The sequence below is a fragment of the Euprymna scolopes genome, chromosome 14, assembly GCF_053919585.1.
Source record: "Euprymna scolopes isolate OS-2025 chromosome 14, ASM5391958v1, whole genome shotgun sequence".
Taxonomy (NCBI): domain Eukaryota; kingdom Metazoa; phylum Mollusca; class Cephalopoda; order Sepiida; family Sepiolidae; genus Euprymna; species Euprymna scolopes.
In genome coordinates, this window is record NC_136495.1 from 6,667,742 (window position 1) to 6,692,516 (window position 24,775).

The 24,775-nt window shown below is 36.4% G+C and overlaps 1 protein-coding gene across 3 annotated transcripts in view; it reads right to left on the reverse strand.

The window, feature by feature from the left end:
- Positions 1-241: 241 nt before the first annotated feature.
- LOC145292856 (ankyrin repeat and MYND domain-containing protein 1-like) overlaps positions 242-24,775 on the reverse strand; it is a 143,447-nt gene continuing 118,913 nt past the window's right edge. For all 3 annotated transcript variants that reach the window (XM_080138957.1, XM_080138956.1, XM_080138958.1), the window contains 4 exons: positions 23,222-23,366; positions 11,239-11,390; positions 5,339-5,370; positions 242-618 (listed from right to left, as the gene is read on the reverse strand). In XM_080138957.1, the coding sequence (XP_079995083.1) occupies positions 508-618; positions 5,339-5,370; positions 11,239-11,390; positions 23,222-23,366 (440 nt within the window). In that variant the 3' untranslated portion in view covers positions 242-507. The remainder of the gene's footprint in view (positions 619-5,338; positions 5,371-11,238; positions 11,391-23,221; positions 23,367-24,775) is intronic.

Genomic DNA, 24,775 nt, shown 5'->3' on the forward strand with positions numbered 1-24,775 from the left:
AGGTCAGACGTGTGTTGGATGCTGCCTCTCTCGCATACGATGTAATCCCTGTTTTGTAAAATTGTTGCCAGCTCCCTGAAGATTTTCCATGCACCAAATATGTTGTTTTTTTTAATCTTCATGTAAAAATTACGGAAATATTTTTAATGTAATTTAATTCTTTAATTATTTTATAAAATTTCAATCAGTTTTGTTCTTTCTAAATTTTTCACTCTTTAATTTTAAAAAAAGAAAAACAACAGAATTTTTCACTCTTTAATTTTAAACAAAGAAAAAAATATAACAGAAACCTTTTGAATAGCTTCTTTTTTTTTTAATAAAAATTTCAGCACAAAAATAATGATAATCCAAATATATTTTCAAATTATATAAATGTCACAGAAGTTCTTTTCATAGACACCCCCACCCTATAAAATATGAAAGTTGAGTTTTTCTGTTTTTTAGCACAAGACTTGCTTCCTGGTTTTGAATAAAACATTCAATTTTTTTTTCAGAAATTTCTTTCTTTCATCCAAAACTGTAATTTTCTGTCGGATTGACGATCTCTTCACGAACCGATTTCCCTTTGTCAGATCTTGGTTTCTTAACACCTCTCGTTCGCTCAGTTTTTTTTGAAGACTACAAGAACAAAATAAAAAAAACAAATGAAATCTAAGTATCTCAATTCATATGAAGTTATATATGCATGTGTTTATATTTATATGCACAGGATTCCCTCCTAAACTAATGAACCGATCATAATTAAATTTTGGAACATGTCTACTAATCATAAAGGTAGGTAATATGGGTTGTATTAGGTTGAGAAAAAAGTTCTTGCAGAATTTTTCATTTTGATTTCAAATAATGTATTTTCAAATAAGTTTTCGTTATAGTACCTCTACTTTATGTTATATATATATATATCATTTTAAATAGCGTTTGTCGCTCTATCTAATTGTTTAGATTACAATCGTTTTAAAAAAATTATATCTTTTTTTTTTTTTTAGAACGTTAAATACAACATGGAAAAGAAGCAAATTCACACAATTTTCTTATTTCAATTCATGCTAAGCTAAAAAGCTGTTGAAACAGCTCGTGATATCAACAAAGCATTTGGCCCAGGAATCACTACTGAATGCACAGCATAATGGTGGTTTAAGAAATTATGTGGTGGCGACCAGAGTCTTGAAGATGATGAGCGTAGTGGTCAGCATTGGATGTTGACAACGATCAATTAAGAGCCTTAGTTGAAGCCAATCCATGCATATCTGCCTGAGAACTTGCTTCTGAATTAGACTAATGTATAAAATGATTTCCAACCACTTGAGAAAATTGGAAAGACAAAAAAACTTGATAAATGGGTGCCTTATGAATTGAACGACAACAAAAAGAAATGCTATTAACGAAGTGTCATCGTCCCTTCTTTTACACAAGAACGGCCCATTTCTTGACCAGGTTGTGAAAGTAGGTTCTTTACAACTGGTGATCCTCAGCTCAGTGGTTAGATGCTGATGAAGCTCTATGACACTTATTGAAGCCAGAGTTGCATCAACAGAAGGTCATGTCGAGTGTTTGGTGGTCTGCAACCAGTTTCATTCATTACTATTTTTTTTGAATGCAGGCGAAACCATTACGGCAGTGAAAGTAGTGTCAAAAAACAGGAGAAATGCATCAAAAACTTTGACAACAACTCAGCATTAGTCAAGAGAAAAGTCCCAATTCTCCTCTATGACAATGCCTGACCGCACGTTGCTAAACTGACTGCAGAAGTTGAATGAATTGGGCTACAAAACTCTGCCTCATCTGCCATACTCTTCAGACCTCCCACCTACCGTTTTTTCAAGCATCTCGACAACTTTCAGCACAAAAAATGCTTAAAAAACCTAAGCGATATCAAAAATGCCTTCAGCGTTACTGGCATAAAAAACACTTGTTTTGCGTTGGCAAAAGTGTATTGATTATGATGCTGCTTATTTCGATCAATAAATTTTGTTTGAGCCAAGATATTTTTATCTGAATTTAACAATTAAAAACCACAAGAACTTTCTTGTCAACCTGATATTTAATTTAATTTACTTTTATGCATCATGATATTCAGTTTAACGTCTGTTTTACATACTGGCAAGTTTTGGAAGACTTTTAGACTAAACTATCTCTGGCCATATAACCCATATTATTTGAAATCACAAATTATATTATTAGAAATAATCACTTATATTAATTGAAATAATTACCTGTGTTATTAGAAAATAATAATATTATTAGAAATAATAACTATTATTATTGGACATGATACATTTAAAGTAATAATTTATATTGTTAGAAAATAATACCTTCTATTTTAAGAAATGATTACTTCTATTATCAGTAATAATAATTAATATTATCATAAATAATAACTTATATTATAAGAAATAATTATTAATTTTATTAGAAATGATCACAAATGATATTGTTAGAAATAATAACATATATTGTTAGAAAAAACTAATATTATGAGAAAAAATAACTCATATTATTAAAAATAACTTTTATTCTTAAAATAAAAACGTATATTATATAGTAAATAATAACTAATATTATTAGAAATAATAACTAATATTTGAATAATTACTTATATTATTAGAAATGATAACTTCTATTATCAGACATAAAAACATTTTAGGAATAATTACTTATATTATTAAATATAATAACCACTATTATTAGGAATGATAACTAATATTATTATATAATTTTTAATATTATTAGAAATGATAACTTATATTATTAGAAATATTAATTATATCATTAGAAATGATAAATAATATTATTTAAAATAATAACTTATATTATCACAAATAAAAACTTCTAATATTAGAAGTGATAACTTATAAAATTTTAAATAATAACTTATATTATTAGAAATAAAAACTAATATTTTTAGAAAATAATAACTTATATTATTAGAAAATAACTAATATTATAAGAAGTGGTAATTTATATCATTAGAAATGATAATTTATGTCAGAAATAATTCCTCATATTATCAGAAAATAATAACTTATATTATTAGAATATAATAACTAATAATATTAGAAATAATAACTTATGTTATTAGAAATAATTACTTATATTATTAGAAATGATAACTAATGTTATTAGAAATAATAACTTGTTTTTTAGAAATAATTACTAATATTATAAGATATAATAACTTATATACGAAAAATTGCGTTATTGATGTAATTTCATAATTTTATATATTCGTGGGAGGAGAGACACTGGCATTCCCCGCTTGTAAAATAAATTTTAATTCATGCAGTTTTCTTATTTATTATTTTACTGCCAATTCTCTATTGAGTATTAATCTACCTAATATACAGTACTGCTTTTTGAAATTAAAAAAATGACTTGGATGCCACCAGCTAGAATCGAAACCACAATCTTTAGCGTTCCAGCTTTTTTTTCTACTGTTTGAGCTATTGATAGATAAATAAGAAAAAATTGTAATTAATCCATTTTTTTAAATTGTATTTTCACCCTAAACAAAGCATAGTGCTGGGGTATAATTGCAGGGACACTATGTAGGGAGTTGGGCAGCAAAATGACTGTTCACATTACACTTGAACTTCAGCATGTCAGTACAGTTGGGGAAGCAGGAACCCGGAAGCAGTCCTGGAGAAGAAACAATTAGAGTAGAAGACTTTCTTACATCTAGGGAACTCTACTGTGTAGGGGTGGGATTTTGCTGCTTGTTAGGTTTATCGGTGGCATTTACATCGAGAGGGTACAAGTGCTTGTAGTTCATCAGAGCATCCACCATTAAAATACTTGTAAAACAGGTAAAGGGATGCAACATTTCGTCGATGGGACAGAGGTTGAAGCTTAGATGACAGTTCAGGTTAGCGACTCTCTTTTGAACCCTGTCCAGGAGTAAGAGACTTGTAGCAGATGCACCAGCTCAAATGTGACAACAATACTCCATACATGGTCGAATGGTGGTACAGGATACTTTCAGGCGTAAGTGACTTTCGGTATAGAGAGCCCAACTTTCTCGCAGCGGCTCTGGCAATGCTTTCAATATATCTGTTCCAACTCATATTCCCCGTGAACGTTAAACCGAGAAGTCTGAACAAAGTGCTTTCAGATAATGTATCAATAGCCATAACTATTGGTGGTTTAGAAGGTTTCTTTTAATTTTTAAAGGAAACAAGCTTAGTCTTGGCAGCATTAAATGTGACCATCTATTTTTGTCCTCATTCCACTACAGACTGGAGGTCTTCCTCTAGGGTTTCCGCCATTGCCTTAGATATGTGTTCATTTGTTTTCCCCTCATGCTTGCATAGAGCATGGTGTCATCAGTAAATATGCTTCAAGCTATGAATGAATTTATGCATGTGCAAAAGTAATAGAAATATGTTGAACATTTTGCATTTCAATGTGCCAATATATTTATCTGTGTTATTTATCCATCCAAACAAAGATTTTACTTGTTATAAACCATCCTTGTATGATTATTATTTCTGTTAATTTCAGTGTTATTATGTGACCAGCAGTTTAAGAGTCTATCAGATAAATATTTTTACATAGACACACATACATGCATCTGTTGCATTATTGTTGTGGAGACACCCACTAATTAGCATACGTGGGTGAACAGGATATAGATAAAGGTATCAAGTCAGCAAGACCGGAGAGTTGTGTTCAAACGCCAGATAGGCAAGACGCATGTGCCGGTTGCTCCATGAAAGACTTTAACACGTCCTCTGCCGGACAATCTTCCAACTGCGGTACAACTGCACCTTTGTAAATATGTATTATATTTTTGTCTTAATATATTTGTTTTACCTTTACTTTCTGCGTTCGTGTTGTTATTGATACAGACACAACAATTATTTATAAAGATTACTGAGAACATTGGCGGAACATAATTCTTCTTTTCTTCATTTTTCTTGAAAGGTGAACACTTGTGTTAATTATAATTTCTCTCAATAATCAAATGATTACATCTTTCTTGTTGATATATATATATATATATATATATATATATATATATATATATATATATATATATATATATATATATATATTATGAAAATCGTTCCAGACAAGACATGAAGCCACTTGATTTAAGGAGCTAAAAATATTATTTCAAAGTCTAAAACTAGCTTACAATAAGGGTTAGATTGGTTTAATTTTGACCCAGAAAACAGCAATTCTTTCCCTTTTGTCATGAATATTACATATGAAATGTTCCTGAAACTAGGGAAGCAGAAATTAAGAGGCTGTGAAAAGTAAACCCAGGGCCCACTTTCTACTATCCTATTTATTTGCTAAATGTTTTTAAAGTAAAAGTTAGAATAAAAAAAAATGTTACTTGAAGCTCTTTGCGATGGTCCTTCTTTGGATCTGAAAAAAAGTAAACGAAAGAATTATATGAATAAATAATTGTATAAAAATAAATAATTGCATAAAAATAATTGTATAAAAATAACTAATTATATAAAAATAAATAATTGTATAAAAATAAATAATTATATAAAAATAAATAATTGTATAAAATAAATAATTATATAAAAATAAATAATTATATAAAAATAAATAATTATATAAAAATAAATAATTGTATAAAAATAAATAATTGTATAAAAATAAATAATTATATAAAAATAAATAATTGTATAAAAATAATTGCATAAAAATAAATAATTGTATAAAAATAAATAATTGTATAAAAATAAATAATTATATAAAAATAAATAATTATATAAGATAAATAATTGTATAAAAATAAATAATTATATAAAAATTAATAATTATATAAAAATAAATAATTGTATAAAATAAATAATTGTATAAAAATAATTATATAAAATAAATAATTATATAAAAATAAATAATTATATAAAAATAAATAATTATATAAAATAAATAATTATATAAAAATAAATAATTGTATAAAATAAATAATTATATAAAAATAGAGAATTATCAAAAAAAGAAAGAATTATATAAAAATTTAAGGATTTAAATTAAGTAAACAACACACCCTCAAACGGCCGTTCCTAACAACTTTATACAAGATGAATATCTCCACCTTGTGGGGACAGAAATTTGGTAATGATCCTTTTGTCTCCATCTTAAACCATATATCGGAAAGCTACCCGGTTAGGTTGGCGAAGTTTCTTACTCATCCGTTGTCTCTCCTCATCCCACTTTAATATCATCTGATGCGACCGTAAAAAAAGTCTACCTAATGCTAAGTGAATATCAGTTTCAAAAGGAAAAACAAACAAAATCAACTCGATTGTACGATCGTTTCGGAAACGATATTCATTTTATTGAAATTGACAATAAATATTGACAATAATTTGAACAGAACACCCCATTAACTCATCTAACAGTCTAATACAACCAAGCATTTTGCATAGAAAAACCACTGTTAATCAAACTGAAAGCAACTATTGCAACTCTATTAAACAAAATGCGATATATTTTGCTTCAACTTCTGGACTTATAAAACACAGAATCTCCATCTCCACACATTAACATTCTTTCAAAAAAAGATCCTTAAAAAAACAGACAACTTTAGCAAAATATATTTGGCATCTCAAAGGTATGATTATCCCCATTAATTTAAAACCATTAGGCTCTTGTAAAGCATATAAGCCTGGTGACAAATTCCAAACCCTTTGTAGATTTGAAGTCCTGGCTACATTAAAATTCAAAAACAATATGTCTACACTTTTAAACCGAAAGGACGAGATTTTTTTTTCCGGTTGTATTCATAAGAGTTGGTTGAAATTCAACAGAAAAAAAAAAAAAAAAACATAAAATAATCAAAATTATCTGATTATTAATCTGATTTTAACGGTTTATGATTAATAATTTAATAACTATTATTATTATTATTATTATTATTATTATTATTATTATTATTATTATTATTATTATTATTATCATTATTATCATTATTATGACTATCATTTATTTATTACCATTATTATAAGTATTATTATCTATTTATTATAGTATCACTAAAATGTATATCATTACTATTATTGTCGTTATTTATTTTTACTATGCATTATAATAAATAAATAATCCCTAAAATAATTACAAGTTATCTCCCTTTGATCAATAAAAGTTTTTTTTTTTATTTCTATTTAATTTTGCAAAAATTTGCAGTTGTCTTCCTTGTTAATCTATCTATTCTCCTATAAATTCGTTTTTCTTTTGTGTGTAATGATTTTCATATTAAAACCCTCTTTTCCATTTATTTGTATTTATTTGCTTCCCCACCAAAACAAATTAGGCACAAAGCCGTTTTTTTAATGTGGGGGAAAACCAGCTCCCCTAAAATAGGGTGAAAAGGGGGCACTCTGGTTGTGACCAAAAATAAGAATTGTCCCAGTATAGAGGGTTTCCCATCCATTGACTGGTACAAATTATTTTTAGTGCAGCATCTGCAGAAAAGATACTACACTTTGATCCCGGCCCGAAGGTCAAGAACAACAGAAAAAAGGCAAGGTATTTATTTGCTCCCTCACCGAGCAAATTAGGCACAAGGCCGATTTTTAATGTGAGGAGTGAAGGGGAAATGGGGACCAACTCCCCGTGGAGTAGGGGAGCTGGATAGTGACAATTGGTATGAAGGGTTTCCTCTACATTGACCAAGGTCTTATATGTGGGGCTGCCCCCACATATGGTCTTTGCTTGCAGTATCTGCCGGAACAGATACTACACTTTGATCCCAGCCCGAAGGCCAAGACCAACAGAAGGTATTTATTTGCTCCCCCACCGAGCAAATTAGGCACAAGGCCGATTTTTAAAGTGAGGAGTGAAGGGGAAATGGGGACCAACTCCCTGGGGAGTAGGGAAGCTGGATAGTGACAATTGGTATGAAGGGTTGCCCCTACATTGACCAAGGTCTTATATGTGGAGTTGCCCCCACATATGGTCTTTGCCTGCAGTATCTGCCGGAACAGATGGAATTTATTTGCTCCCCCACCGAGCAAATTAGGCACAAGGCCGATTTTTAAAGTGAGGAGTGAAGGGGAAATGGGGACCAACTCCCTGGGGAGTAGGGAAGCTGGATAGTGACAATTGGTATGAAGGGTTGCCCCTACATTGACCAAGGTCTTATATGTGGAGTTGCCCCCACATATGGTCTTTGCCTGCAGTATCTGCCGGAACAGATGGTATTTATTTGCTCCCCCACCGAGCAAATTAGGCACAAGGCCGATTTTTAATGTGAGGAGTGAAGGGGAAATGGGGACCAGCTCTCCGGGGAGTAGGGGAGCTGGATAGTGACAATTGGTATGAAGGGTTGCCCCTACATTGACCAAGGTCTTATATGTGGGGTCGCCCCCACATATGGTCATAGCTTGCAGTATCTGCCGGAACAGATGGTATTTATTTGCTACCCCACCGAGCAAATTAGGCACAAGGCCGATTTTTAATGTGAGGAGTGAAGGGAGGGGGAAGGGGAAAAGGGGACCAGCTCCCGAGAGGTGGGAAATGGGAGCTGGTTAAAGGTCAGGCATGTGGGGTTGCCCCCACATCTTGTCTTTGCTAGTCATAGCTAGTCATAGCTTGCAGTATCTGCCGGAACAGATGGTATTTATTTGCTCCCCCACTGAGCAAATTAGGCACAAGGCCGATTTTTAATGTGAGGAGTGAAGGGGAAATGGGGACCAGCTCCCCGGGGAGTAGGGGAGCTGGATAGTGACAATTGGTATGAAGGGTTGCCCCTACATTGACCAAGGTCTTATATGTGAGGTTGCCCTCACATATGGTCTTTGCTTGCAGTATCTGCCGGAACAGATACTACACTTTGATCCCAGCCCGAAGGCCAAGACCAACAGAAAAAAGGCAAGCGTCTTTTCTATTTATTGTATGTATTTGCTTCTCCACCAAAGCAAATTAGACACAAGGCCGTTTATAATGTGGGGTAAAAACCAGCTCCCCTAAAAGTAGGCAAAAGTTACCAAAAATAATAATTGTTCCAGTATAGAGGGTTTCCCCTCCATTGACTGGTACAAATTATCTTAAGTGCAGCATTTGCAGAACAGATGGTATTTATTTGCTCCCCCACCGAGCAAATTAGGCACAAGGCCAATTTTTAATGTGAGGAGTGAAGGGAGGGGGAAAGGAAAAAGGGGACCAGCTCCCGAGAGGTGGGAAATGGGAGCTGGTTAAAGGTCAGGCATGTGGGGTTGTCCCCACATCTGGTCTTTGCTAGTCATAGCTAGTCATAGCTTGCAGTATCTGCCGGAACAGATACTACACTTTGATCCCAGCCCGAAGGCCAAGAACAATAGGGTATTTATTTGCTCCCACACCGAGCAAATAAGGCACAAGGCCGATTTTAATGTGGGGAGTGAAGGGGAAATGGGGACCAACTCCCCGGGGGAATAGGGGAGCTCGGTAGTGACAATTGGTATGAAGGGTTGCCCCTACATTGACCAAGGTCTTATATGTGGAGTCTCCCCCACATATGGTCTTTGCTTGCAGTATCTGCCGGAACAGATTGTATTTATTTGCTCCCCCACCAAGCAAATTAGGCACAAGGCCAATTTTTAATGTGAGGAGTGAAGGGAGGGGGAAGGGAAAAAGGGGACCAGCTCCCGATAGGTGGGAAATGGGAGCTGGTTAAAGGTCAGGCATGTGGGGTTGCCCCCACATCTGGTCTTTGCTTGCAGTATCTGCCGGAACAGATACTACACTTTGATCCCGGACAGAAGGCCAAGAACAACAGGGTGTTTATTTGCTCCCCCACCGAGCAAATTAGGCACAAGGCCGATTTTTAATGCGAGGAGTGAAGGGGAAATGGGGACCAACTCCCCGGGGAGTAGGAGAGCTGGATAGTTACAGTTCGTATGATGAACCACCCTCTTAAGTGAGACACTTTATCAATCTCCAATACTAACGATACTACTTCGATACTATGCCATTGATTACTGTACACGCAATAACCCTTATCCCCGAGTGGCTTCTGAGCCTTGATCAGTGGTGACTACCTTGTAAAAAAAAAATATATATATATATATATATATGTTCATCCCCTATGGACTTGCAAACGCTTGAGCCAATTTTTATGAAATTTCACACAAAGAAACTTCATGTGCCTAGCAGTATTTTTAGATATGTTTTTTATCAGAATTTCTCCGATAAGTATTAATAATCGATAATCGAAATAATCCGATGAAAGAAGGAACAGGTGATTTGGACCAAAGTTAACACCTTACATCATAAGTGCATTTGAGAAGTTTTAGTACCACACAAGCTGAAAAGCTCGACATATAAAATCAACAGTAGGTTCTTTGATATGACAGGGGCACGTTCGAAATAAATGTTTCCGTTTAGAGCACAACTGAAGCATGATACTTGACTTTAGCATTTCAACCTAAATTCAAGCCATTATATAAAAAATAACTTTATAAAATCGACAGTAGGTTCTCTACAGTGCACTGTAAACAACAATGCATTGTGAAGTAAGCCATAGCGGAAGGCATGTGAGCTTTGTCTTGGTGCATAGTGATGGGTTAATCGATTTGATTGAAAACTAGGCGATTTCACCGATTTTGATGATGATAAAATATGGAAGTGTGAAACTCATCATTCAATCCCGGCCAACGTCAGGTCCCATGCCAGTATATATATATATATATATATATATATATATATATATATATATATATATATATATATATATATGTGTGTGTGTGTGCGTTTTATTTTTTTATTACTGTTTTATCTGTTTGGTTACATATGTTTCGGATGTTGGACCGTGTTTACGATCTAACCGCCTCGTCAGACCTTACAGAAATGGTTGGTTAGTATTAGGAAGAATTGTTTTTAGAAGGAATACGAGGAAAAAAAAAGAGGGAAAGAAAAAAGAGGGGGAGGTTGGGGTAGGATATAATACTGTCACAGCCCCCCACCCGCCTACTGACTGATTTTGTTTCTAGTAACATAGTCAAGCTTACTGACTAATTTTGTTCCTAGTGTCACAGCCAAAACAAGAATATAGTCTTTATATGTATATATATATATATATATATATATATATATATATATATATATATATATATATGCATGTGTATATAAATATATATATGTATATACATATATACATATATATATATATATATATATATATATATATATGCACGTCATTAGACTATATTCTTGTTTTGTACTTTTCATACAATAATCATTATGTTACGAAAAACAAAACAATTTTTGCTGTGTGTACATTTTTGCAATGAATACCTTTGATTCTCACGCATTCGTTTCGATGTCTTGATGTCCACGCCTTCATCTTGCAAGCTTTTCTACAGAAAGCGACTGCGTTGCATCGGGTGCATGGAGTCAATTTCACATTCACGGAACGGCCACACTCATAGCAGAAATCCAGCAATGAACTGCAGGTAAATTAATAAAAATAATATCGATATAATTATTCCCATCACTTGTTAATGCAAACAATCTAACACGAGCTGAATGGGTAGCTCAACGGGTCACATGTAATCTAATCTAATATATATAATTTTGTCTGTCGGTCTGTCTGTCTCCATATTTTCAAACTCTATCTTTTCCGAAACTAATAGTCGCAGAGCCTCAAATGATTGGATTTTTTACGGACTGTTTATTAGTGGGTCTTTAGCCAATTAAAATAGTTTTTAAAGCGTCAAGAAAGGGTCAAAATTGAAAAGCATCGTAATAGATTTTGTCCATTCATCTTAGTTTATTTTTAATTTTTATTTTTAATCAGTTCATATCTGTGTCACGTTGGTACAGTGGTAACGTCACCAGCTTTTAATGCTACAGTTTTGCTTTCATTTTCGCTTGTAGGTGACAGCATTCAAATACTTTTTCTTTCACTTTTGAAATCAAAATTCTATAATAATATATGGGAAATCTGGACGAATAAAAATATCATATTTAAGCGTATTTTACGACCGAGATAAGCCAAGCGCACCACCTTTTGCTAGTAGATTATATGATTGTAACACGGATTTATTTGTAACTAACAATGCTGCTTTTCTCCAGTTCTCTCCGTTTTCTCTCCCTTTCTCCAACCTTCCTCATCAAGAAGGATTTCCCATTATCTATACTACACTCTGTCCACAGATTAATGTTGTTCCTTGTGTCATAGCCCCTGCCTACTGACTAATTTTTAGTCACATAGTCCAGTTTACTGAGTAATTTTGTTCCTCGCGTCACAGCCCTACCCCCACCAACTAATTTTGTTCCTAGTCACATAGTCCAGTTTACTGATTAATTTTGTTCCTCGCGTCACAGCCCTACCCCTACCTACTAATTTTGTTCCTTGTCACATAGTCCAGCTTACTGATTGATATTGTTCCTCGCGTCACTGCCCAACCCCTATCTACTAATTTTGTTCCTTGTCACATAGTCCAGCTTACTGATTAATTTCGTTCCTCGCGTCACAGCCCTACCCCCACCTACTAATTTTGTTCCTAGTCACATAGTCCAGTTTACCGATTAATTTTGTTCCTTGCGTCACAGCCCTACCCCCACCTACTAATTTTGTTCCTAGTCACATAGTCCAGTTTACTGATTAATTTTGTCCCTCGCGTCAAAGCCCCACCCCTACCTACTAATTTTGTTCCTAGTCACATAGTCCAGCTTACTGATTGATATTGTTCCTCGCGTCACTGCCCAACCCCTACCTACTAATTTTGTTCCTAGTCACATAGTCCAGTTTACTGATTAATTTTGTTCCTCGTCACATTGTCCAGTTTACTGATTAATTTTGTTCCTCGCGTCACAGCCCCACCCCTACCTACTAATTTTGTTCCTAGTCACATAGTCCAGCTTACTGAATAATTTTGTTCCCCACGTCACAGCCCTACCCCTGCCTACTAATTTTGTTTCTAGTCACATAGTCCAGCTTACTGACTAATTTTGTTCCTAGCGTAACAGCCCTACCCCTACCTACTAATTTTGTTCCTAGTCACATAGTCCAGCTTAGTGATTAATTTTGTTCCTCGCGTCACAGCCCCACCCCTACCTACTAATTTTGTTCCTAGTCATATAGTCCAGCTTACTGATTAATTTTGTTCCTAGCGTCACAGCCCCACCCCTACCTACTAATTTTCTTCCTAGTCACATAGTCCAGCTTACTGATTGATATTGTTCCTCGCGTCACTGCCCAACCCCTACCTACTAATTTTGTTCCTAGTCATATAGTCCAGCTTACTGATTAATTTTGTTCCTCGCGTCACAGCCCCACCCCTACCTACTAATTTTGTTCCTAGTCATATAGTCCAGCTTACTGATTAATTTTGTTCCTCGTGTCACAGCCCTACCCCTACCTACTAATTTTGTTCCTAGTCACATAGTCCAATTTACTGATTAATTTTGTTCCTCGCGTCACAGCCCCACCCCTACCTACTAATTTTGTTCCTAGTCATATAGTCCAGCTTACTGAATAATTTTGTTCCTCGCGTCACTGCCCAACCCCTACCTACTAATTTTGTTCCTAGTCACATAGTCCAGCTTACTGATTAATTTTGTTCCTCGTGTCACAGCCCTACCCCTATCTACTAATTTTGTTCCTTGTCACATAGTCCAGCTTACTGAGTAATTTTGTTCCTCGCATCACAGCCACCCCTACCTACTAATTTTGTTCCTAGTCACATAGTCCAGTTTACTGATTAATTTTGTTCCTCGCGTCACAGCCCTACTCCCACCTACTAATTTTCTTCCTAGTCACATAGTCCAGCTTACTGATTGATATTGTTCCTCGCGTCACTGCCCAACCCCTACCTACTAATTTTGTTCCTAGTCATATAGTCCAGCTTACTGATTAATTTTGTTCCTCGCGTCACAGCCCCACCCCTACCTACTAATTTTGTTCCTAGTCATATAGTCCAGCTTACTGATTAATTTTGTTCCTCGTGTCACAGCCCTACCCCTACCTACTAATTTTGTTCCTAGTCACATAGTCCAATTTACTGATTAATTTTGTTCCTCGCGTCACAGCCCCACCCCTACCTACTAATTTTGTTCCTAGTCATATAGTCCAGCTTACTGAATAATTTTGTTCCTCGCGTCACTGCCCAACCCCTACCTACTAATTTTGTTCCTAGTCACATAGTCCAGCTTACTGATTAATTTTGTTCCTCGTGTCACAGCCCTACCCCTATCTACTAATTTTGTTCCTTGTCACATAGTCCAGCTTACTGAGTAATTTTGTTCCTCGCATCACAGCCACCCCTACCTACTAATTTTGTTCCTAGTCACATAGTCCAGTTTACTGATTAATTTTGTTCCTCGCGTCACAGCCCTACCCCCACCTACTAATTTTGTTCCTAGTCACATAGTCCAGTTTACTGATTTATATTGTTCATAGTGTCAAAGCCCTACCCCTGCCTCCTGACTAATTTTGTTCTTAGTCACATAGTCCAGCTTAGTGATTAATTTTGTTCCTCGCGTCACAGCCCTACCCCCACCTACTAATTTTGTTCCTAGTCACATAGTCCAGCTTGCTGATTAATTTCGTTCCTCGCGTCATAGCCCTACCCCCACCTACTAATTTTGTTCCTAGTCACATAGTCCAGCTTACTGATTAATTTTGTTCCTAGCATCACAGCCCTACCCCTGCCTACTGACTAATTTTGTTCCTAGTCACATAGTCTAGTTTACTTATTAATTTTGTTCTTTGCATCACAGCCCTACCCCCACCTACTTATCTTTTTGCTAGTCACATAGTCCAGCTTACTGATTTATTTTATTCCTCGCGTCACAGCCCTACCCCTGCCTCCTGACTAATTTTGTTCCTAGTCACATAGTCCAGCTTAGTGATTAATTTTGTTTTTTGCGTCACAGCCCTACCCCCACCTACTTATCTTTTTGCTAGTCACATAGTCCAGCTTACTGATTTATTTTATTCCTCGCGTCACAGCCCTACCCCTGCCTACTGACTAATTTTGTTCCTAGTCACATTGTCCAGCTTACTGATTTATTTTGTTCCTAGTGTCACAGCCCTACCCCTGCCTCCTGACTAATTTTGTTCCTAGTCACATAGTCCAGTTTACTGATTAATTTTGTTCCTCGCGTCACAGCCCTACCCCCACCTACTAATTTTGTTCCTAGTCACATAGTCCAGTTTACTGATTTATATTGTTCATAGTGTCAAAGCCCTACCCCTGCCTCCTGACTAATTTTGTTCCTAGTCACATAGTCCAGCTTAGTGATTAATTTTGTTCCTCGCGTCACAGCCCTACCCCCACCTACTAATTTTGTTCCTAGTCACATAGTCCAGCTTACTGATTTATTTTTTTCCTAGTGTCACAGCCCTACCCCTGCCTCCTGACTAATTTTGTTCCTAGTCACATAGTCCAGCTTAGTGATTAATTTTGTTTCTCACGTCACAGCCCTACCCCCACCTACTAATTTTGTTCCTAGTCACATAGTCCAGCTTGCTGATTAATTTTGTTCCTAGCGTCACAGTCCTACCCCTGCCTCCTGACTAATTTTGTTCCTAGTCATATAGTCCAGCTTACTGAATAATTTTGTTCCTCGCGTCACTGCCCAACCCCTACCTACTAATTTTGTTCCTAGTCACATAGTCCAGCTTACTGATTAATTTTGTTCCTCGTGTCACAGCCCTACCCCTATCTACTAATTTTGTTCCTTGTCACATAGTCCAGCTTACTGAGTAATTTTGTTCCTCGCATCACAGCCACCCCTACCTACTAATTTTGTTCCTAGTCACATAGTCCAGTTTACTGATTAATTTTGTTCCTCGCGTCACAGCCCTACTCCCACCTACTAATTTTCTTCCTAGTCACATAGTCCAGCTTACTGATTGATATTGTTCCTCGCGTCACTGCCCAACCCCTACCTACTAATTTTGTTCCTAGTCATATAGTCCAGCTTACTGATTAATTTTGTTCCTCGCGTCACAGCCCCACCCCTACCTACTAATTTTGTTCCTAGTCATATAGTCCAGCTTACTGATTAATTTTGTTCCTCGTGTCACAGCCCTACCCCTACCTACTAATTTTGTTCCTAGTCACATAGTCCAATTTACTGATTAATTTTGTTCCTCGCGTCACAGCCCCACCCCTACCTACTAATTTTGTTCCTAGTCATATAGTCCAGCTTACTGAATAATTTTGTTCCTCGCGTCACTGCCCAACCCCTACCTACTAATTTTGTTCCTAGTCACATAGTCCAGCTTACTGATTAATTTTGTTCCTCGTGTCACAGCCCTACCCCTATCTACTAATTTTGTTCCTTGTCACATAGTCCAGCTTACTGAGTAATTTTGTTCCTCGCATCACAGCCACCCCTACCTACTAATTTTGTTCCTAGTCACATAGTCCAGTTTACTGATTAATTTTGTTCCTCGCGTCACAGCCCTACCCCCACCTACTAATTTTGTTCCTAGTCACATAGTCCAGTTTACTGATTTATATTGTTCATAGTGTCAAAGCCCTACCCCTGCCTCCTGACTAATTTTGTTCTTAGTCACATAGTCCAGCTTAGTGATTAATTTTGTTCCTCGCGTCACAGCCCTACCCCCACCTACTAATTTTGTTCCTAGTCACATAGTCCAGCTTGCTGATTAATTTCGTTCCTCGCGTCATAGCCCTACCCCCACCTACTAATTTTGTTCCTAGTCACATAGTCCAGCTTACTGATTAATTTTGTTCCTAGCATCACAGCCCTACCCCTGCCTACTGACTAATTTTGTTCCTAGTCACATAGTCTAGTTTACTTATTAATTTTGTTCTTTGCATCACAGCCCTACTCCCACCTACTTATCTTTTTGCTAGTCACATAGTCCAGCTTACTGATTTATTTTATTCCTCGCGTCACAGCCCTACCCCTGCCTCCTGACTAATTTTGTTCCTAGTCACATAGTCCAGCTTAGTGATTAATTTTGTTTTTTGCGTCACAGCCCTACCCCCACCTACTTATCTTTTTGCTAGTCACATAGTCCAGCTTACTGATTTATTTTATTCCTCGCGTCACAGCCCTACCCCTGCCTACTGACTAATTTTGTTCCTAGTCACATTGTCCAGCTTACTGATTTATTTTGTTCCTAGTGTCACAGCCCTACCCCTGCCTCCTGACTAATTTTGTTCCTAGTCACATAGTCCAGTTTACTGATTAATTTTGTTCCTCGCGTCACAGCCCTACCCCCACCTACTAATTTTGTTCCTAGTCACATAGTCCAGTTTACTGATTTATATTGTTCATAGTGTCAAAGCCCTACCCCTGCCTCCTGACTAATTTTGTTCCTAGTCACATAGTCCAGCTTAGTGATTAATTTTGTTCCTCGCGTCACAGCCCTACCCCCACCTACTAATTTTGTTCCTAGTCACATAGTCCAGCTTACTGATTTATTTTTTTCCTAGTGTCACAGCCCTACCCCTGCCTCCTGACTAATTTTGTTCCTAGTCACATAGTCCAGCTTAGTGATTAATTTTGTTTCTCACGTCACAGCCCTACCCCCACCTACTAATTTTGTTCCTAGTCACATAGTCCAGCTTGCTGATTAATTTTGTTCCTAGCGTCACAGTCCTACCCCTGCCTCCTGACTAATTTTGTTCCTAGTCACATAGTCCAGCTTAGTGATTAATTTTGTTCCTCGCGTCACAGCCCTACCCCCACCTACTAATTTTGTTCCTAGTCACATAGTCCAGCTTACTGATTTATTTTGTTCCTAGTGTCACAGCCCTACCCCTGCCTCCTGACTAATTTTGTTCCTTGTCACATTGTCCAGTCTACTGATTAATTTTGTTCCTCGCGTCACAGCCCTACCCCCGTCTACTGACTAATTTAGTTCCTAGTCACATTGTCCAGTCTACTGATTAATTTTGTTCCTCGCATCACAGCCCTACCCCCGTCTACTGACTAATTTAGTTCCTTGTCACATTGTCCAGTCTACTGATTAATTTTGTTCCTAGCGTCACAGCCCTACCCCCGTCTACTGACTAATTTAGTTCCTTGTCACATTGTCCAGTCTACTGATTAATTTTGTTCCTCGCGTCACAGCCCTACCCCCGTCTACTGACTAATTTAGTTCCTTGTCACATTGTCCAGTCTACTGATTAATTTTGTTCCTAGCGTCACAGCCCTACCCCCATCTACTGACTAATTTAGTTCCTAGTCACATTGTCCAGTCTACTGATTAATTTTGTTCCTAGCGTCACAGCCCTACCCCCGTCTACTGACTAATTTAGTTCCTTGTCACATTGTCCAGTCTACTGATTAATTTTGTTCCTCGCGTCACAGCCCTACCCCCGTCTACTGACTAATTTAGTTCCTTGTCACATTGTCCAGTCTACTGATTAATTTTGTTCCTCGCGTCACAGCCCTACCCCCGTCTACTGACTAATTTAGTTCCTTGTCACATTGTCCAGTCTACTGATTAATTTTGTTCCTCGCGTCACAGCCCTACCCCCGTCTACTGACTAATTTAGTTCCTTGTCACATTGTCCAGTCTACTGATTAATTTTGTTCCTAGCGTCACAGCCCTATCCCCGTCTACTGACTAATTTAGTTCCTTGTCACATTGTCCAGTCTACTGATTAATTTTGTTCCTCGCGTCACAGCCCTACCCCCGTCTACTGACTAATTTAGTTCCTTGTCGCATTGTCCAGTCTACTGATTAATTTTGTTCCTAGCGTCACAGCCCTACCCCCGTCTACTGACTAATTTAGTTCCTTGTCACATTGTCCAGTCTACTGATTAATTTTGTTCCTCGCGTCACAGCCCTACCCCCGTCTACTGACTAATTTAGTTCCTTGTCACATTGTCCAGTCTACTGATTAATTTTGTTCCTCGCGTCACAGCCCTACCCCCGTCTACTGACTAATTTAGTTCCTTGTCACATTGTCCAGTCTACTGATTAATTTTGTTCCTAGCGTCACAGCCCTACCCCCGTCTACTGACTAATTTAGTTCCTTGTCACATTGTCCAGTCTACTGATTAATTTTGTTCCTAGCGTCACAGCCCTACCCCCGTCTACTGACTAATTTAGTTCCTTGTCACATTGTCCAGTCTACTGATTAATTTTGTTCCTCGCGTCACAGCCCTACCCCCGTCTACTGACTAATTTAGTTCCTTGTCACATTGTCCAGTCTACTGATTAATTTTGTTCCTAGCGTCACAGCCCTACCCCCGTCTACTGACTAATTTAGTTCCTTGTCACATTGTCCAGTCTACTGATTAATTTTGTTCCTCGCGTCACAGCCCTTCCCCCGTCTACTGACTAATTTAGTTCCTTGTCACATTGTCCAGTCTACTGATTAATTTTGTTCCTCGCGTCACAGCCCTACCCCCGTCTACTGACTAATTTAGTTCCTTGTCACATTGTCCAGTCTACTGATTAATTTTGTTCCTCGCGTCACAGCCCTACCCCCGTCTACTGACTAATTTAGTTCCTTGTCACATTGTCCAGTCTACTGATTAATTTTGTTCCTCGCATCATAGCCCTACCCCCGTCTACTGACTAATTTAGTTCCTTGTCACATTGTCCAGTCTACTGATTAATTTTGTTCCTCGCGTCACAGCCCTACCCCTGCCTACTGACTAATTTTGTTCCTAGTCACATTGTCCAGCTTACTGACTAATTTTGTTCCTAGTCACATAGTCCAGCTTACTGATGGATTTTGTTCCTAGTGTCACACCCCTACCCCTATTCTGTCTGAGGCAAATCTTTGCAGATGTGTATTGTGTAGTTTTTCAATTTATGTGTACACACTGCACACAAACAGACAACAACTGTTTATATAAGATATAACTCATTAAGTATGTAACAACTAGGAATACATGTTAAACACGTACAGCCATATGATGCTGAAACCCCATTTTGCGAGGCATTACAGACGTTAAGCAATGTTGAGTCTTGACAATGATTAAATGGGTGACCACCGAGAAATACTTTAATTTTATAAAGAAAAGTGAAAATCACTGTAAAATGAATTTTTTTAATATTTTTTTTTGAAAAAGTATTGATTCATCGCTATCGGTTAGGGTAGACTAGGTACTCATGCTCTACTAGGGAAACTAGGAAAAGAAAATCTCCCAAGTTATACTAGTCTTTTTCCACTCATCTCAGCATTGCCGTCAGTGATCTTGTATTTATCCTTGTCAATGGACTTAAGTACTGCCAGGTTAGGTGAAGCGTGGTTAAGAATTTTGCATCCTTTCGGATGATATTTAAGTCACATGAAGCTTATATGATGTTTAAAGAAATTCGAAATTTTAATCCTTTATGACCTGAATTATGATGTAGATGATTAAAAAATATTTATTGCTTATTTTAGTTAGTTTAAAGGGTAATGCTACTATGATTGTCTTCAAGCTGGAAAAATTATGAAGTTCAATAGTCAAACTACATCTGAAAATTTTTGCATTTTATAAACTCACCTTGATTATTATCCACAGTGCTTGAAAAAAGTGTGTCTATCACAACAAATGAAATCCTCCACTCTCTGAGACAAATGGCAGCATACTGAATGTAAGCAATTGGCAGTTGCAATCTGGAAGTATCTAGCATCTACCCAGATGCTCAACTTACTGACCCATTAAATTATCGCCCAATTAGCCTCCTCCCTCTTGTCGCCAAAATATTTGAGTCCTTAATTAATCAAGCTCTAGTCCAACACATCACAGCTGCTAAACTTGTCAGACCACCAAGCCCGTTCTACTGCAGATATTTTAACTGTAATCTCTGAACGTTTATTGCAAGCACTGGATAAAGCAGGGGAGGGGAGGGCAGTAGCCCTTGATATATCTAAGGCTTTTGACAGGGTATGGCACAATAGTCTTCTGATGAAAATAAAATCCTATGGTATTACTGGACGAATGCTTAGCATAATTAGATCCTTCTTAAATGAGAGAAGAATCCAGGTTGTCCTCGATGGGCGTATGTCCAAAATATTTGATATAAATGCGGGTGTGCCACATCGATCGATTCTTGGACCTTTGTTATTTCTTATATCATAAATGACTTACCTGATAAAATTGTCTCTGAGATGGGTATATTTGCCGACGACACCACGCTCTATAGCAGGCACATAGGGAAAACTAATGAGCACATATCTAAGGTAATGGCCGAAACCCTAGAGGAAGACCTTCAGTCTGTAGTGGAATAGGGTAAAAAATGGATGGTAACGTTCAATGTTGCAAAGACAAAGCTCGTTTCTTTTAATAATTCCATGAAACCTACACCAACCACCAATAGCTATGGCTAGAGATATTTTACCTGAGAGCACTTCCTTCAAGCTCCTTGGCTTAACGTTCACAGGAAACATGAGTTGGAATAGATACATCGAGAACATTGCTAAGGCTGCTGCAAAGAAAGTGGGTTCTCTCTATCATGCTAGAAAGTTACTTATGCCTGAAAGTATCCTGTACCTCTACAAAGCCACCATTCGCCCATGTATGGAGTACTGCTGTTACATTTGGGCTGGTGCATCTGCTTCTAGTCTCTCGCTCGTGGACAGGGTCCAAAAGAGAGTCGTCAATCTAATAGGTCCCAAACTGTCATTTAAACTCCAGCACCTGTCCCACAGATGAAATGTTGCATCCCTCTGCCTGTTTTATAAGTATTTTAATGGTGGATGCTCTGACGAACTACAAGCCCTTGTACCCCCTCGAAGAAAATACCCTGATAAACCCGACAAGCAGCGAAGTTCCACCCCTATACAGTTGAGATGTAAGAAAGCCTTTTACTCTAATAGCTTCTTCCCTAGAACTGCAGGACTTTGGAATCCTCTTCCGGTTTCCTGCTTCCCTAACTGTGCTGACATGCAGAAGTTTAAGTTTAATGTGAACAGACATCTTGCTGCTAAACTCCCTACATAGTACCCCTGCAACTTAGGTGCCTGATAGTAGCCCTCTACATCAAAGTAACAGCATGCCTTGTTGGTGAAAATTTGTACAAGACGAGTTTCAGTCAATCCCCTCTTTAGTTATGCTTTTATATTAATTTATTTAATACTGAACGAATTAGTTCAAGCAGGTCATAAAGGGTAAAAATTCTAAACTGATAACTAATTTGTACAAGTCGTGTTTGAATCAATTCCCACTTTATGCAGTTATATTTATTTAAGACCGAACGAATTAGTTCAGCGAGGTCATAAAGGGTTAATTAAATGGACTATTCTTATAAAAACAATATCAACTTTATTAACTGTGTTAAGTGGACACATCCTAACAGACGTTGACAGACAATTTCTGTTGATATAATTCACTAAATGAGCGGCTTTTTTAAATATTTGAATTTTGATTTCCATTTTAAAATTCTATGATGAACTCGGCTGATGGTCAGTCAGCCATGCTGGTTTGGCCATGTTGAAAGGTGCGATTCTTGTATCAGAAAATGCAAAGATTGCGAAATATAACGACTGACAGAAAGTTAAGACATTCCAAGAAAACTTGGATGCACAACATGAACAAGAATCTTAGACAATGGAATCGAATAAATTATCAAGATTGGCATGATTGAAGATAGAGATTGCAGGCTGTCAGACTCCTCCTGACCAAAGGAAATAAGACAATAAAATAGATGATGATGATGATGATGATGATTATGATGATGATGATGAGAAATAAAAAAGATTTAAAACAATTTGAATAATGATGTCGTTGATGATAATGATGATGAATAAAAGGTTTTAAACATTCCAGACGATGACGATAATGATGATGACAATGATGATGATGAATCATAAATTGCAACAATTATTCCCAACAATACTTACCAACATCTCCCAACATCACAACCAATATCCTGGAAATTGATTTGACAGCCAGTTTGCGACAATGATTTTCAAAAATAAAAAAATGAATAAAAAACTAGAACAGACAAAAGAAATACTACTCTCGAAAGTTAGATATACCCACACCTATCATCTTGTACAACATATAAAATTGGTAAATAAGCCTAATATAATTGAAAATTATTGATCATTATTCTTTTATATGCTAATTCGTGCCCACTGTATTTCCCACAAACCGCATTGATATAGCCTTCAAACACAACTTCTTTCACACAACGCACAATGCTTTAAGAAAACTGCAACATCCTTCTAAAACAATGACGATGATGAATAAAAAATGATGATGAATAAAAAATGATGATGAATAAAAAATGATGATGAATAAAAAATGATGGCAATGATAAAAAATGATGATGAATAAAAAATGATGATGAATAAAAAATGATGGCAAATGATGAGAAATAAGATGATGAGATGATTACCAGCTTTTCTGAGAATCCGTTTGACTAATGGCCGACTTTTGCTGTTTGGAATGTGAGGACTCAAAAGTAACGCTTTTGCCTTTCGATGCCACCTTCGTCTTCTCTTGATTTACACCTGTGTATATAAATTTCGATTTGCTCGGACCTGAAACAAAAACAAAAGACTTTTAATCAATAAACATTTCAGTCTGAAACATAATGGGATTGAATGCAATGAGATTGACGAGAGTGAAAGTGTAATAAACGGATTATTGTATTGGAAAGATGAAAATTTCTCCCTGTTCAAAAGAAGCTGGATGCAACTCATTTTTGGGGGGAAGTATCCCCTTAAAAATGAGTTGCACCCAGCTATCTTTTGTAATGTAAGCATTGAGTGCACAAAAAGTGTAGTGAAATTACTGGTAGGTTCAGAGAGGATAACTAGTTTGTGCACAAAGTGCGTAAGGCAATGTAAGGCAATGTGAAGTAATATAAGGCAATGTAATGGCATGTGAGGCAATATAAGACAATATAAGACAATATGAGGCAATATAAGGCAATGTAAAACAATGTAAGGCAATGTACAAAAATGTGAGGTAATATAAGGTAATGTAAAGCAATGTGAGGCAATCTAAGACAATGTAAAACAATGTAAGACAATCTGAGGCAATGTGAAGCAATGTGAGGCAATGTAAGGCAATTTACAGCAATCTAAGGCAATGTGAGGCAATTTATGGCAATCTAAGGCAATGTAAGGCAATCTGAGGCAATGTAAGGTAATGTAAGGCAATGTGAGGCAATGGAAATAAATTAGAATTCAGACACAAAGATACTTGGATGGCAAAGTTTTATTACTTGGTTGACACGACTGGAAGATGGAAAAGAAAGGAACGTTGCATAAATACAGTAGGATACGCAAGTAGTAGTTGTTGACTGTAAGAGTTTGTTGTAAAACATGGAATCCATGGTTAGTTCGTTTCATTTATCTTTTTTAATAAACCCGATTTTTTCGGTGTAAAGTGTAAACGATAATGAGAAAAAAACAATAAAATAAAAACCAAAAAAGGGAAAGATGGTGTAAATACCCATCGGATTAGGTAATAAAAGAAAAAAGAATAATAAATAAATGTAAAAGAGAAAAGAAAATGGAATAAGTAACCGTTAGAATAGCTGTATGCCAATCACCTTTTTTTAAGCAACTACGAACGCAAACCGGTGTTTTCTCGTAATTTTCTGATGTGAACGATCAAGTCCGGTGTAAATGGGTAGCGGTGGAAGGAGGAATCTAATATAGAGAGAAGAATTTACTACTTCCATTGATCCTAAGCGATTTTTGCAGCGAACTCTCATCAGATAAAATGTGTAATAGATTTGCATGTAATATCTTGATTTTTAATCCTATAAAGGTCAAACTCAGACGAGAAAAAATGAGTCCATTTTACTTATATAAAGAAGATTAACAAACACTGTACTTCAGTAATTCATAAAAATAAAACTTTACTTTAGTAATCAATAAAAAAAAATTTTACTTTAGTAATTAATAAATGAAAACTTACTTTCATTCATTCATAAAAA